Source organism: Nerophis lumbriciformis, linkage group LG04, assembly GCF_033978685.3.
Source record: "Nerophis lumbriciformis linkage group LG04, RoL_Nlum_v2.1, whole genome shotgun sequence".
NCBI lineage: Eukaryota > Metazoa > Chordata > Actinopteri > Syngnathiformes > Syngnathidae > Nerophis > Nerophis lumbriciformis.
The window spans coordinates 54,383,000-54,400,000 of record NC_084551.2 but is presented as its reverse complement, the minus strand read 5'-3'; the positions used below and the strand labels follow the sequence as shown (position 1 = coordinate 54,400,000).

Sequence of the window (17,001 nt, the reverse complement as noted above, 5' to 3'; positions counted from 1 at the left end):
GCAGCGGCTTTACTTTGAGCTCCCCCCGGATGGCAGAGCTTCTCACCCTATCTCTGAGGGAGAACCCTGCCACCCGGTGGAGGAAACTCATATCGGACGCTTGTACCCGTGATCTTGTCCTTTTGGTCATAACCCAAAGCTCATGACCATAGGTGAGGATGGGAACGTAGATCGAGCGGTAAATTGAGAGCTTTGCCTTCCGGCTCAGCTTCTTCTTCACCACAATGGCTCGATACAGCGTCCGCATTACTGAGGACGCCGCACCAATCCACCTGTCGCTCTCACGATCCACTCTTCCCTCACTCGTGAACAAGACTCCGAGGTACTTGAACTCCTCCACTTGGGGCAGGGTCTCCTCCCCAACCCGGAGATGGCACTCCACCCTTTTCCGGGTGAGAACCATGGACTCGGACTTGGAGGTGCTGATTCTCATCCCAGTCGCTTCACACTCGGCTGCGAACCGATCCAGTGAGAGCTGAAGATCCTGGCCAGATGAAGCCATCACGACCACATCATCTGCAAAAAGCAGAGACCTAATCCTGTAGCCACCAAACCGGAGCCCCTCAACGCCTAGAAATTCTGTCCATAAAAGTTATGAACAGAATGGGTGACAAAGGGCAGCCTTGGCGGAGTCCAACCCTCACTGGAAACGTGTCCGACTTACTACTGGCAATGCGGACCAAGCTCTGACACTGATCGTACAGGGAGCAGACCACCACAATCGGACAGTCTGATACCCCATACTCTCTTAGCACTCCCCACAGGACTTCCAGAGGGACACAGTTGAATGCCTTCTCCAAGTCTACAAAGCACATGTAGACTGGTTGGGCAAACTCCCATGCACCCTCAAGGAGCCTGCCGAGAGTATAGAGCTGGTCCACAGTTCCACGACCAGGACGAAAACCACACTGTTCCTCCTGAGTCTGAGGTTCGACTATCGGGCATAGCCTCCTCTCCAGTACACCTGAATAGACCTTACCGGGAAGGCTGAGGAGTGTGATCCCACGATAGTTGTAACAAACCCTCTGGTTCCCCTTCTTAAAGAGAGGAACCACCATCCCGGTCTGCCAATCCAGAGGTACTGGCCCCGATGTCCACGCGGTGCTGCAGAGTCTTGTCAACCAAGACAGCTCCTCAGCATCCAGAGCCTTTAGGAACTCCGGGCGGATCTCATTCACCCCCGGGGCCTTGCCACCGAGGAGCTTTTTAACTACCCCAGCAACCTCAGCCCCAGAAATAGGAGAGCCCACCACAGATTCCCCAGAAACTGCTTCCTCATAGGAAGACGTGTTGGTGGGATTGAGGAGGTCTTCGAAGTATTCCCTCCATCGATCCACAAAATCCGCAGTCAAGGTCAGCAGAAGACCATCGTCACCACACATGGTGTTGATAGTGCACTACTTCCCCTTCCTGAGGCGGTGGATGGTGATCCAGAATCGCTTCGAAGCTGTCCGGAAGTCGTTTTCCATGGCTTCCCCGAACTCCTCCCATGTCCGAGTTTTTGCCTCCGCGACCGCTGAAGCCGCACACCGCTTGGCTTGTCGGTACCTGTACGCTGCCTCTGGAGTCCTATGAGCCAAAAGAACACGATAGGACTCTTTCTTCAGCTTGACTGCATCCCTCGCCGCCGGTGTCCACCAACGGGTTCTAGGATTACCGCCACGACAAGCACAAACTACCTTGCGGCCACAGCTCCAATCAGCCGCCTCAACAATAGAGGTGCGGAATATGGTCCACTCTGACTCAATGTCCAGCACCTCCCTCGTGACATGTTCAAAGTTCTTCCGGAGGTGGGAATTGAAACTCTCTCTGACAGGAGACTCTGCCAGACGTTCCCAGCAGACCCTCACAATGCCAGGTCTGTCCGGCATCCTCCCCCACCATCGCAGCCAACTCACCACCAGGTGGTGATCAGTAGAAAGCTCCGCCCCTCTCTTCACCCGAGTGTCCAAAACATGAGTCCGCAAATCTGATTACACAACTACAAAGTCGATCACGGAACTGCGGCCTAGGGTGTCCTGGTGCCAAGTGCACATATGGACACCCTTATGTTTGAACATGGTGTTTGTTATGGACAATCTGTGACGAGCACAAAAGTCCAATAACAAAACACCACTCGGGTTCAGATCCGGGCGGCCATTCTTCCCAATCACGCCTCTCCGGGTTTCACTGTCAAAGCCAACATGTGCGTTGAAGTCCCCCAGTAGGACAAGGGAATCACCCGGGGGGAACACTTTCCAGTACTCCCTCGAGTGAATCCAAAAAGGGTAGGTACTCTGAATTGCTGTTTGGTGCGTAAGCACAAACAACAATCAGGACCCGTCCCCCCACCCGAAGGCGGAGGGAAGCTACCCTCTCATCCACTGGGTTGAACTCCAACATGCAGGCTCTGAGCCGGGGGGCAACAAGAATTGCTACCCCAGCCCGTCGCCTCTCACTGCGTGCAACGCCAGAGTGGAAGAGAGTCCAGCCCCTCTCGAGAGAACTGGTTCCAGAGCCCTTGTTGTGTGTCGAAGTGAGTCCGACTATATCCAGCCGGAACTTCTCCACCTCGCGCAGTAGCTCAGGCTCCTTCCCCCTCAGCGAGGTGACGTTCCACGTCCCAAGAGCTAGCTTATGTGGCCGAGGATCAGACCGCCGACCTCTATGGCCTCTCCCATGAGTGGGGAGCCCATTGGAGGGGCGACCCACGTTGCCTCTTCGGGCTGTGTCACCTGGCCCGGCCACCAGGCGCTCGCCATCGTGCCCCAACTCCGGGACTGGCTCCAGAGGATGGGCCCCGGACATCATAGCCAAACTCCTCTACCACCATAAGGTGGCAGCTCAGAGAGGACACAACAATAAAGTATAAATAAATAATTTCATGTAAATATAAGACAGTAGCAACTACAAGCTGTGCATGTTTTTTTGCAGTCTGTGTGTGTGTGTGTGTGTGCGTGTGTGTGTTTGACGTGAAGTGCTTCTGTGATGGTTATATTCTTATTTGACCTGAGGCTTCAAGTGAAGAGAAAGAATAAAAGAGAGAGGGGGAGGAGAGAAAGGGTATAACTTGTGTGTGTGTGTGTGTGTGTTTGTGTGGGTGTGCGTGTGTGTTCATTTTTTGTTTGATTCTTTCCATACTTTTCTCTTTTCATGCCATCTTTTCCTTGGCTGCGGGGAACATGTTTGCTTTTTCCACGATTCTATTAAAGACAATTTCTCGTCAACATACGGATTACTAATAAACGTTTTAGTAATCAATGTACTACTAATATATTAAAGGGGAACATTATCACCAGACCTATGTAAGCGTCAATATATACCTTGATGTTGCAGAAAAAAGACCATATAATTTTTTAACCGATTTCCGAACTCTAAATGGGTGAATTTTGGCGAATTAAACGCCTTTCTAATATTCGCTCTCGGACGTGACGTCACATCGGGAAGCAATCCGCCATTTTCTCAAACACAGAGTCAAATCAGCTCTGTTATTTTCCGTTTTTTTCGACTGTTTTCCGTACCTTGGAGACATCATGCCTCGTCGGTGTGTTGTCGGAGGGTGTAACAACACGAACAGGGACGGATTCAAGTTGCACCAGTGGCCCAAAGATGCGAAAGTGGCAAGAAATTGGACGTTTGTTCCGCACACTTTACCGACGAAAGCTATGCTACGACAGATGGCAAGAATGTGTGGATATCCTGCGACACTCAAAGCAGATGCATTTCCAACGATAAAGTCAAAGAAATCTGCCGCCAGACCCCCATTGAATCTGCCGGAGTGTGTGAGCAATTCAGGGACAAAGGACCTCGGTAGCACGGCAAAAAATGGCGGCAGTTTGTTCCCGCAGACGAGCGAGCTAAGCCCCCTATCGACCCTAGCTTCCCTGGCCTGCTGACATCAACTCCAAAACTGGACAGATCAGCTTTCAGGAAAAGAGCGCGGATGAGGGTATGTCTACAGAATATATTAATTGATGAAAATTGGGCTGTCTGCACTCTCAAAGTGCATGTTGTTGCCAAATGTATTTCATATGCTGTAAACCTAGTTCATAGTTGTTAGTTTCCTTTCATGCCAAACAAACACATACCAATCGTTGGTTGGAAGGCGATCGCCGAATTCGTCCTCGCTTTCTCCCGTGTCGCTGGCTGTCGTGTCGTTTTCGTCGGTTTCGCTTGCATACGGTTCAAACCGATATGGCTCAATAGCTTCATTTTCTTCTTCAATTTCGTTTTCGCTACCTGCCTCCACACTACAACCATCCGTTTCAATACATGCGTAATCTGTTGAATCGCTTAAGCCGCTGAAATCCGAGTCTGAATCCGAGCTAATGTCGCTATAGCTTGCTGTTCTATGCGCCATGTTTGTTTGTGTTGGCTTCACTGTGTGACGTCACAGGAAAATGGACGGGTGTATATAACGATGGTTAAAATCAGGCACTTTGAAGCTTTTTTTAGGGATATTGCGTGATGGGTAAAATTTGGAAAAGAACTTCGAAAAATAAAATAAGCCACTGGGAACTGATTTTTAATGGTTTTAATCATTCTGAAATTGTGATAATGTTCCCCTTTAATAACTGAAACATTCATTACTAGATAACACAATTATTACCAACACGTGTGTGAGTAATAATAATAACAGTTAGTTGAATGTTTACATTTGCATTTAATTACAATAAGCTTGTGTCCATATGTCTTATAATGCGCATGTGTGTGTGTGTGTGTGTGTGTGTGTGTGAGTGTGTTTGCGTGTTTGGTGTGCGTGTCCTCATTTGGGTGCAGGCGCTGGACCTCCCCCTCCTTTATCACTGGAAGGATTATAAATCTTGCCAGCATTTCAGTTCAAATCAAATCACCAACATGAGTTGTTCCAATTTTTTTTTCTTTTTACACACAACCGTCTGCCCCCCCCCCCCCCCCCCCCCCCCCCCCCCCGCCCCCCAACTCGGAAAACGGGCTAGCGGGGGCATCGGGTCAAAAATACAACAAATTAAAGTTGCAAAAACATTTTTTCAACCAAACCGACAAATCAAAACAATGAAATGTGGTCAATTTACGCAAAACTGTCCGAACGAAACATCAACATTGTTTTATAGGCGTCAAAATTAATAATAACAACAATTTGCAATTCCAAAGCCGCTGAACCGCCGATATGCGTGATTGGAACTGAAATGCTTGAATGTCCAGGGTGAGTGGAGCGTGTGGATGTTGGAACGGTTCAAATCGGGTGAGAAATGTGGCATATAATTCCCATTCATTTCCAATGGAGGGAAATTCCTGGTATTTCTGGGTAATCAGAGAATTTTGGAACCGGAAAACATCCTGGCTTGAATGTCCAGGGTGAGTGAAACTTGTGGATGTTCGAACGATTCAAATCGGGTGAGAAATGTGGGATATGCAGTAGATTGTATAATGCCCATTCATTTTCAGTGGAGGGAAATTCCGGGTAATTAGGGAGTTTTGAAAACGGAAAACATCCTGGCTTGAATGTCCAGGGTGAGTGGAGCGTGTGGATGTTGAAACGGTTCAAAAAGCGGTTGAGAAATGTGGGATATGTAGTAGATTGTATAATGACCATTTGTTTTCAATGGAGGAAAATTCCTGGTAATTCCAGTTAATCAGAGAATTTTGGAACCGGAAAATATCCTTGCTTGAATGTCCAGGGTGAGTGGAGCGTGTGGATATTGGAACGGTTCAAAAAGCGGTTGAGAAATGTGGGATATGTAGTAGATTGTATAATGCCCATTAATTTTCAATGGAGAGAAATTCCTGGTAATTCCGGGTAACCAGGGAATTTTGGAACCTGAAAACATCCTGGCTTGAATGTCCAGGGTGAGAGGAGCGTCAATATTTTGGAACGGTTCAAATCGGGTGAGAAACGTGGGATGTGTAGTAGATTGTATAATGCCCATTCATTGTCAATGGAGGGACTATTCCTGGTAATTCCGGGTAATCAGGGAATTTTGGAACCGGAAAACATCCTGGCTTGAATGTCCAGGGTGAGTGGTACGTGTGGATGTTAGAACAGTTCAAAAAGCGTTTGAGAAATGTGGCATATGCAGTAGATCGTATAATGTCCATTCATTTTCAATGGAGGGAAATTCCTGGTAATTCCGGGTAATCAGGGAATTTTGGAACCTGAAAACATCATGGCTTGAATGTCCAGGGTGAGTGGAGCGTGTGGATATTGGAACGGTTCAAAAAGCGGTTGAGATATGTGGGATATGTAGCAGATTGTATAATGCCCATTAATTTTCAATGGAGGGAAATTCCTGGTAATTCCTGGTAATCAGGGAATTTTGGAACCGGAAAACAGCCTGGCTTGAATGTCCAGGGTGAGTGGAGCGTGTGGATGTTGGAACGGTTCAAATTGGGTGAGAAACGTGGGATGTGTAGTAGATTGTATAATGCCCATTCATAGTCAATGGAGGGAAGTTCCTGGTATTTCCGGGTAATCAGGGAGTTTTGGAACCGGAAAACATCCTGGCTTGAATGTCCAGGGTGAGTGGAGCGTGTGGATGTTGGAACGGTTCAAATCGAGTGAGAAATGTCGGATATGTAGTAGATTGTATAATGCCCATTCATTTCAATGGAGGGAAATTCCTGGTAATTCCGGCTAATCAGGGAATTTTGGAACCGGAAAACATCTTGGCTTGAATGTCCAGGGTGAGTGGAGCGTGTTGATGTTGGAACGGTTCAAAAAGCGGTTGAGAAATGTGGGATATGCAGTAGATTGTATAATGCCCATTAATTTTCAATTTAGGGAAATTCCTGGTAATCCCGGGTAATCAGGGAATTTTGAAAACGGAAAACATCCTGGCTTGAATGTCCAGGGTGAGTGAAACGTGTGGATGTTCGAACGATTCAAATTGGGTGAGAAATGTGGGATATGCAGTAGATTGTATAATGCCCATTCATTTTCAGTGGAGGGAAATTCCGGGTAATTAGGGAGTTTTGAAAACGGAAAACATACTGGCTTGAATGTCCAGGGTGAGTGGAGCGTGTGGATATTGGAACGGTTCAAAAAGCGGTTGAGATATGTGGGATATGTAGCAGATTGTATAATGCCCATTAATTTTCAATGGAGGGAAATTCCTGGTAATTCCTGGTATTCAGGGAATTTTGGAACCGGAAAACATCCTGGCTTGAATGTCCAGGGTGAGAGGAGCGTGTAGATTTTGGAACGGTCCAAATCGGGTGAGAAATGTCGGATATGCAGTAGATTGTATAATGTTCATTAATTTTCAATAGAGGGAAATTCCTGGTAATTCCGGCTAATCAGGAAATTTTGGAACCGGAAAACATCCTGGCTTGAATGTCCAGGGTGAGAGGAGCGTGTGGATGTTGGTACGGTTCAAAAAGCGGTTGAGAAATGTGGGATATGCAGTAGATTGTATAAGCTCCATTAATGTTCAATTTAGGGAAATTCCTGGTAATTCCGGGTAATCAGGGAATTTTGGAACCGGAAAACATCCTGGTAGATTTTGGAACAGTTAAAATCGGATGAGAAATGTGGGATACGTATAATGCTCATTCATTTTCAATGGGGAAAAAATTCCGGGAAAACCGGGAATTTTGGGGAAAGGAAAAAATGTTTGGCACTCGATATATGGGAAGAGTAGTGTCAGAAAATGTTTGTATATAAGTTATCACACAACTTTGTGTTCCACTGAGTTCAGGTCCCCTGCGAGAAGACACCCCACATCATGGCAAAGACTACTTCCCGACTATTTTGACACCCCGCACCATGGCAAAGACTACTTCCTGACTATTTCGACACCCCGCACCATGACAAAGACTACTTCCCGACTATTTGGACACCCCACACCATGGCAAAGACTACTTCTCGACTATTTCGACACCGCACACCATGGCAAAGACTACTTCCCGACTATTTGGACACCCCACACCATGGCAAAGACTACTTCCCGACTATTTGGACACCCCACACCATGGCAAAGACTACTTCCTGACTATTTCGACACCCCGCACCATGACAAAGACTACTTCCCGACTATTTCGACACCCCACACCATGGCAAAGACTACTTCTCGACTATTTCGACACCGCACACCATGGCAAAGACTGCTTCCCGACTATTTGGACACCCCACACCATGGCAAAGACTACTTCCTGATTATTTCGACACCCCGCACCATGACAAAGACTACTTCCCGACTATTTCGACACCCCACACCATGGCAAAGACTACTTCCCGACTATTTGGACACCCCACACCTTGGCAAAGACTACTTCCCGACTATTTGGACACCCCACACCATGGCAAAGACTACTTCCCGACTATTTGGACACCCCACACCTTGGCAAAGACTACTTCCCGACTATTTGGACACCCCACACCATGGCAAAGACTACTTCCTGACTATTTCGACACCCCACACCATGGCAAAGACTACTTCCTGACTATTTCGACACCCCGCACCATGACAAAGACTACTTCCCGACTATTTCGACACCCCACACCATGGCAAAGACTACTTCTCGACTATTTCGACACCGCACACCATGGCAAAGACTGCTTCCCGACTATTTGGACACCCCACACCATGGCAAAGACTACTTCCTGATTATTTCGACACCCCGCACCATGACAAAGACTACTTCCCGACTATTTCGACACCCCACACCATGGCAAAGACTACTTCCCGACTATTTGGACACCCCACACCTTGGCAAAGACTACTTCCCGACTATTTGGACACCCCACACCATGGCAAAGACTACTTCCCGACTATTTGGACACCCCACACCTTGGCAAAGACTACTTCCCGACTATTTGGACACCCCACACCATGGCAAAGACTACTTCCCGACTATTTGGACACCCCACACCATGGCAAAGACTACTTCCTGACTATTTCGACACCCCACACCATGGAAAAGACTACTTCCCGACTATTTCGACACCCCACACCATGGCAAAGACTAGTTCCTGACTATTTGGACACCCCACACCATGGCAAAGACTACTTCCTGACTATTTCGACACCCCACACCATGGCAAAGACTACTTCCTGACTATTTGGACACCCGGCACCATGGCAAAGACTACTTCCTGACTATTTTGACACCCCACACCATGGCAAAGACTACTTCCTGACTATTTGGACACCCCACAGCCAGTAAGGACTACTTCTCGACTATTTCGACACCCCACACCATGGCAAAGACTACTTCCCGTCTATTTCGACACCCCACACCATGTCAAAGAATCCTTCCTGACTATTTCGACACCCCACACCATGGCAAATACTACTTCCCAACTATTTTGACACCCCACACCATTGCAAAGACTACTTTGTGACTATTTGGACACCCCACAGCCGGTAAAGACTACTTCTCGACTATTTCGACACCCCACACCATGGCAAAGACTACTTCCCGTCTATTTCGACACCCCACACCATGTCAAAGACTACTTCCCGACTATTTCGACACCCCACACCATGGCAAAGACTACTTCCTGACTATTTGGACACCCCACACCATGGCAAAGACTACTTCCTGACTATTTTGACACCCCACACCATGGCAAAGACTACTTCCTGACTATTTGGACACCCCACAGCCAGTAAGGACTACTTCTCGACTATTTCGACACCCCACACCATGGCAAAGACTACTTCCCGTCTATTTCGACACCCCACACCATGTCAAAGAATCCTTCCTGACTATTTCGACACCCCACACCATGGCAAATACTACTTCCCAACTATTTTGACACCCCACACCATTGCAAAGACTACTTTGTGACTATTTGGACACCCCACAGCCGGTAAAGACTACTTCTCGACTATTTCGACACCCCACACCATGGCAAAGACTACTTCCCGTCTATTTCGACACCCCACACCATGTCAAAGACTACTTCCCGACTATTTCGACACCCCACACCATGGCAAAGACTACTTCCTGACTATTTCTACACCCCGCACCATGGCAAAGACTACTTCCCGACTATTTCGACACCCCACCCCACACCATGGCAAAGACTACTTCCTGACTATTTCGACACCCCACACCATGGCAAAGACTACTTCCTGACTATTTCGACACCCCGCACCATGACAAAGACTACTTCCCGACTATTTCGACACCCCACACCATGGCAAAGACTACTTCTCGACTATTTCGACACCGCACACCATGGCAAAGACTGCTTCCCGACTATTTGGACACCCCACACCATGGCAAAGACTACTTCCTGATTATTTCGACACCCCGCACCATGACAAAGACTACTTCCCGACTATTTCGACACCCCACACCATGGCAAAGACTACTTCCCGACTATTTGGACACCCCACACCTTGGCAAAGACTACTTCCCGACTATTTGGACACCCCACACCATGGCAAAGACTACTTCCCGACTATTTGGACACCCCACACCTTGGCAAAGACTACTTCCCGACTATTTGGACACCCCACACCATGGCAAAGACTACTTCCCGACTATTTGGACACCCCACACCATGGCAAAGACTACTTCCTGACTATTTCGACACCCCACACCATGGAAAAGACTACTTCCCGACTATTTCGACACCCCACACCATGGCAAAGACTAGTTCCTGACTATTTGGACACCCCACACCATGGCAAAGACTACTTCCTGACTATTTGGACACCCCACACCATGGCAAAGACTACTTCCTGACTATTTGGACACCCGGCACCATGGCAAAGACTACTTCCTGACTATTTTGACACCCCACACCATGGCAAAGACTACTTCCTGACTATTTGGACACCCCACAGCCAGTAAGGACTACTTCTCGACTATTTCGACACCCCACACCATGGCAAAGACTACTTCCTGACTATTTGGACACCCGGCACCATGGCAAAGACTACTTCCTGACTATTTTGACACCCCACACCATGGCAAAGACTACTTCCTGACTATTTGGACACCCCACAGCCAGTAAGGACTACTTCTCGACTATTTCGACACCCCACACCATGGCAAAGACTACTTCCCGTCTATTTCGACACCCCACACCATGTCAAAGAATCCTTCCTGACTATTTCGACACCCCACACCATGGCAAATACTACTTCCCAACTATTTTGACACCCCACACCATTGCAAAGACTACTTTGTGACTATTTGGACACCCCACAGCCGGTAAAGACTACTTCTCGACTATTTCGACACCCCACACCATGGCAAAGACTACTTCCCGTCTATTTCGACACCCCACACCATGTCAAAGACTACTTCCCGACTATTTCGACACCCCACACCATGGCAAAGACTACTTCCTGACTATTTGGACACCCCACACCATGGCAAAGACTACTTCCTGACTATTTTGACACCCCACACCATGGCAAAGACTACTTCCTGACTATTTGGACACCCCACAGCCAGTAAGGACTACTTCTCGACTATTTCGACACCCCACACCATGGCAAAGACTACTTCCCGTCTATTTCGACACCCCACACCATGTCAAAGAATCCTTCCTGACTATTTCGACACCCCACACCATGGCAAATACTACTTCCCAACTATTTTGACACCCCACACCATTGCAAAGACTACTTTGTGACTATTTGGACACCCCACAGCCGGTAAAGACTACTTCTCGACTATTTCGACACCCCACACCATGGCAAAGACTACTTCCCGTCTATTTCGACACCCCACACCATGTCAAAGACTACTTCCCGACTATTTCGACACCCCACACCATGGCAAAGACTACTTCCTGACTATTTCTACACCCCGCACCATGGCAAAGACTACTTCCCGACTATTTCGACACCCCACCCCACACCATGGCAAAGACTACTTCCCGTCTATTTCGACACCCCACACCATAACACAGACTCCTTTCCGACTATTTCGACACCCCACACCATGGCAAAGACTACTTCCCGACTATTTCGACACCCCACACCATGGCAAAGACTACTTCCCGACTATTTGGACACCCCACACCATGGCAAAGACTACTTCCTGACTATTTCGACACCCCACACCATGGCAAAAACTACTTCCCGACTATTTTGACACCACGCACGATGGCAAAGACTACTTCCAGACTACTTTGCCATCTCAAACTATGGCACAGACTACTTCCCGACTATTTTGACAACCCACACCATGGCTAAGACTACTTCCCGGCTATTTTGACACCCCACACCATGGCAAATACTACTTCCCAACTATTTTGACACCCCACACCATTGCAAAGACTACTTTGTGACTATTTGGACACCCCACAGCCGGTAAAGACTACTTCTCGACTATTTCGACACCCCACACCATGGCAAAGACTATTTCCCGTCTATTTCGACACCCCACACCATGTCAAAGACTACTTCCCGACTATTTCGACACCCCACACCATGGCAAAGACTACTTCCTGACTATTTCTACACCCCGCACCATGGCAAAGACTACTTCCCGACTATTTCGACACCCCACCCCACACCATGGCAAAGACTACTTCCCGTCTATTTCGACACCCCACACCATAACAAAGACTCCTTTCCGACTATTTCGACACCCCACACCATGGCAAAGACTACTTCCCGACTATTTCGACACCCCACACCATGGCAAAGACTACTTCCCGACTATTTGGACACCCCACACCATGGCAAAGACTACTTCCTGACTATTTCGACACCCCACACCATGGCAAAAACTACTTCCCGACTATTTTGACACCCCGCACGATGGCAAAGACTACTTCCAGACTACTTTGCCATCTCAAACTATGGCACAGACTACTTCCCGACTATTTTGACAACCCACACCATGGCTAAGACTACTTCCCGGCTATTTTGACACCCCACACCATGGCAAAGACTACTTCCTGACTATTTTGACACCCCACACCATGGCAAAGACTACTTCCCAACTATTTCGACACCCCACAGCATGGCAAAGACTACTTCCCGACTATTTGGACACCCCACACCATGGCAAAGACTACTTCCCAACTATTTTGACACCCCACACCATGGCAAAGCCTACTTCCCGACTATTTTGACACCCCGCACCATGGCAAAGACTACTTCCTGACTATTTCGACACTCCACACCATGGCAAAGACTACTTCCCGACTATTTCGACACCCCACAGCCGGTAAAGACTACTTCCCGACTATTTTGATACCCCACACCATGGTAAAGACTACTTCCTGACTATTTTGACACCCCAAACCATGTCAAAGACTACCTCCCAACTATTTTGACAGCCCACACCATGGCAAAGACTACTTCCCAACTATTTCAACACCCCAAACCATGGTAAAGACTACTTCCCGACTATTTCGACACCCCACACCATGGCAAAAACTACTTCTCGACTATTTTGACACCCCACACCATGGCAAAGACTACTTCCTGAATATTTCGACACCCCAGACCACTGCAAAGACTACTTCCTGACTATTTTGACACCCTACACCATGTCAAAGACTACTTCCTGACTATTTCGACACCCCAGACCACTGCAAAGACTACTTCATGACTATTTTGACACCCTACACCATGTCAAAGACTACTTCCTGACTATTTCGACACCCCACACCATGGCAAAGACTACTTCCTGACTATTTCGACACCCCATGCCTTGGCAAAGACTACTTCCCAACTATTTGGACACCCCACACCATGGCAAAGACTACTTCCTGACTATTTCGACACCCCATGCCACAGCAAAGACTACTTCCCAACTATTTGGACACCCCACACCATGGCAAAGACTACTTCCTGACTATTTGGACACCCCACAGCCGGTAAAGACTACTTCTCGACTATTTCGACACCCCACACCATGGCAAAGACTACTTCTCGTCTATTTCGACACCCCACACCATGTCAAAGACTACTTCCTGACTATTTCGACACCCCGCACCATGGCAAAGACTACTTCCTGACTATTTCGACACTCCACACCATGGCAAAGACTACTTCCCGACTATTTCGACACCCTGCACCATGACAAAGACTACTTCCCGGCTATTTCGACACCGCACACCATGGCAAAGACTACTTCCCGACTATTTCGACACCCCGCACCACGACAAAGACTACTTCCAGACTATTTCGACACTCCACACCATGGCAAAGACTACTTCTCGACTATTTGGACACCCCACACCATGGCAAAGACTACTTCCCGACTATTTGGACACCCCACACCATGGCAAAGACTACTTCCCGTCTATTTCGACACCCCGCACCATGTCAAAGACTACTTCCTGACTATTTCGACACCCCGCACCATGGCAAAGACTACTTCCTGACAATTTCGACACCCCAGACCACTGCGAAGACTACTTCCTGACTATTTCGACACCCCACACCATGGCAAAGACTACTTCCTGACTATTTCGACACCCCACACCATGGCAAAGACTCCTTCCTGACTATTTTGACACCCCAGACCACTGCAAAGACTACTTCCAGACTACTTTGCCATCTCTGTAACTTACACATCTGTGAAGGCACCATTAATGCTGAAAGGTACATACAGGTTTTAGATCCATCCAAGCAACGTTATCATAGACGCCCCTGCTTATTTCAGCAAGACAATGCCAAGCCACGTGTTACAACAGCGTGGCTTCATAGTAAAAGAGTGCCGGTACTAGACTGGCCTGCCTGTAGTCCAGACCTGTCTCCCATTGAAAATAGAAATAATTCAATCTCTTCAGTTCCCAAACGTTTACTGAGTGTTGTTAAAAGGAAAGGCCATGCAACACAGTGGTAAAAATGCCCCTGTGACAAGTTGTTTGCAATGTGTTGCTGCCATTAAATTCTAAGTTAATGATTATTTGCAAAAACTTGTTACTGACGAAACAACGCTGAAATGGCAACATCACACAGCAAACATACACTACTACTACTACTTCTACTACTACGAGGGAATAATGAACAACAAATCAGTGATTAAAGTGACAAGCTTCCAATCCTGCAATACCCTGTTTGTGGACAAGGAGACTAAAGTCATTAATCAACCTCTTGATTAACTGGCGCTAACAGTGAAAAAGCTAACAAGCTAAGCTAAGCTAAATAACACACTTGCGCTAAAAATCCCACCTTTACGATGTGTTCTTCCGGTTTCTTCCAGTGGGACGAAGTCAGCGTCCTGGACGACCGGGGGAGGCTGATTCGCACGTTCGAGGTATGCAACGTCAACCAGAATTCCCGCGTCAGAGACAACTGGCTGGCCACGCCCTTCCTCTACCGCCACGCCGCCCCGCGGGTTTTCGTCACGCTGCGCTTCTCGGTGCGGGACTGTGCCAGCCTGCGGAGCCCCTCGCCCACCTGCAGGGAGACGCTCACCTTGTTCTACAGGCAGGCCGACAGCCAGCGGGAACTGGAGAGGACCTGGGCGGCCGAGGTGAGCGACGGGCTCATGCCGTTGTATTCCTCCGTTTAATCCGTGTTCAAAGTATTTTGGTGTTATATGAAAAAAAATAAGATTATTGATAAAAAAATGAAAATAAATGTTGTTTAGATTGTGTGGAAAACACAAAGACTTAAGGTGAACAATACAACGTAATATGATGCTTTACCACATAACTGTCAGGCTTGTTTGGTTATGTTTGTGTTTATTTCCTGTCAGCGCTCTTATTTTGGTTCCATTTCCTGCATGTCTCCCTGAGGGCTCGTTTCCCCTCACCTGTCTCTGATTGGCAGCCTGGCACACCTGGTTGCAGTTGCCAATAAGGCTACTATTTATGCCTGCCTCACCCTCCAGTCAGGGCTCGATGGTTGTATCCTGTATCCTGTATCCTGTTGCCTGTTGCCTGTTTCCTGTAACCTGTTATCCTGGTTCCTGTTGGCTGTTTCCTGTTGCCTATTTCCTGTAACCTGTTATCCTGGTTCCTGTTGGCTGTTTCCTGTTTCCTATTCCCTGTTTCCTGTAACCTGTTATCCTGGTTCCTGTTGGCTGTTTCCAGTTTCCTGTAACCTGTTATCCTGGTTCCTGTTGGCTGTTTCCTGTTTCCTGTAACCTGTTATCCTGGTTCCTGTTGACTGTTTCCTGTTTCCTGTTGCCTGTTTCCTGTAACCTGTTATCCTGGTTCCTGTTAACTGTTTTCTGTTTCCTGTTGCCTGTTTCCTGTAACCTGTTACCCTGGTTCCTGTTTGCTGTTTCCTGTTTATGTTACCTGTTTCTTGTAACTTGTTATCCTGGTTCCTGTTGACTGTTTCCTGTTTCCTATTTCCTGTTTCCTGTAACCTGTTATCCTGGTTCCTGTTGGCCGTTTCCTATTTCTTGTAACCTGTTGTCCTGGTTCCTGTTTCCTGTAACCTGTTATCATGGTTCCTGTTGACTGTTTCCTGTTTCCTGTTGCCTGTTTCCTGTAACCTGTTATCCTGGTTCCTGTTAACTGTTTCCTGTTTCCTGTTTCCTGTTGCCTGTTGCCTGTTTCCTGTTTCCTGCAAACTGTTACCCTGGTTCCTGTTTGCTGTTTGCTGTTTCATGTTGACTGTTTCTTGTAACCTGTTATCCTGGTTCCTGTTTGTTGTTTCCTGTTGCCTGTTTCCTGTAACCTGTTATCCTGGTTCCTGTTAGCTGTTTCCTGTTGCCTGTTTCCTGTAACCTGTTATCCTGGTTCCTGTTAACTGTTTCCTGTTTCTTGTTGCCTGTTGCCTGTTTCCAGTTTCCTGTAACCTGTTTGCTGTTTCCTGTTTCATGTTGCCTGTTTCTTGTAACCTGTTATACTGGTTCCTGTTTGTTGTTTTCTGTTGCCTGTTTCCTGTAACCTGTTATCCTGGTTCCTTTTTGCTGTTTCCTGTTGCCTGTTTCCTGTAACCTGTTACCCTGGTTCCGGTTTGCTGTTTCCTGTTACCTGTTGCCTGTAACCTGTTATCCTGTTTCCTGTTGCCTGTTTCCCGTTGCCTGTTTTTTGTAACCTGTTATCCTGGTTCCTGTTGGCTGTTGGCTGTTTCCTGTTTCCTGTTGCCTGTTTGTATATATATATATATATATATATATATATATATATATATATATATATATATATATATATAT

General features: G+C 47.5%; 1 protein-coding gene across 1 annotated transcript in view; it reads left to right on the top strand.

The window, feature by feature from the left end:
- Positions 1-17,001, top strand: part of LOC133604004 (ephrin type-B receptor 5) — a 98,875-nt gene that overhangs the window by 35,687 nt on the left and 46,187 nt on the right. The window contains exon 3 of the mRNA XM_072913059.1: positions 15,091-15,363. Within this exon, the coding sequence (XP_072769160.1) occupies positions 15,091-15,363 (273 nt within the window). The remainder of the gene's footprint in view (positions 1-15,090; positions 15,364-17,001) is intronic.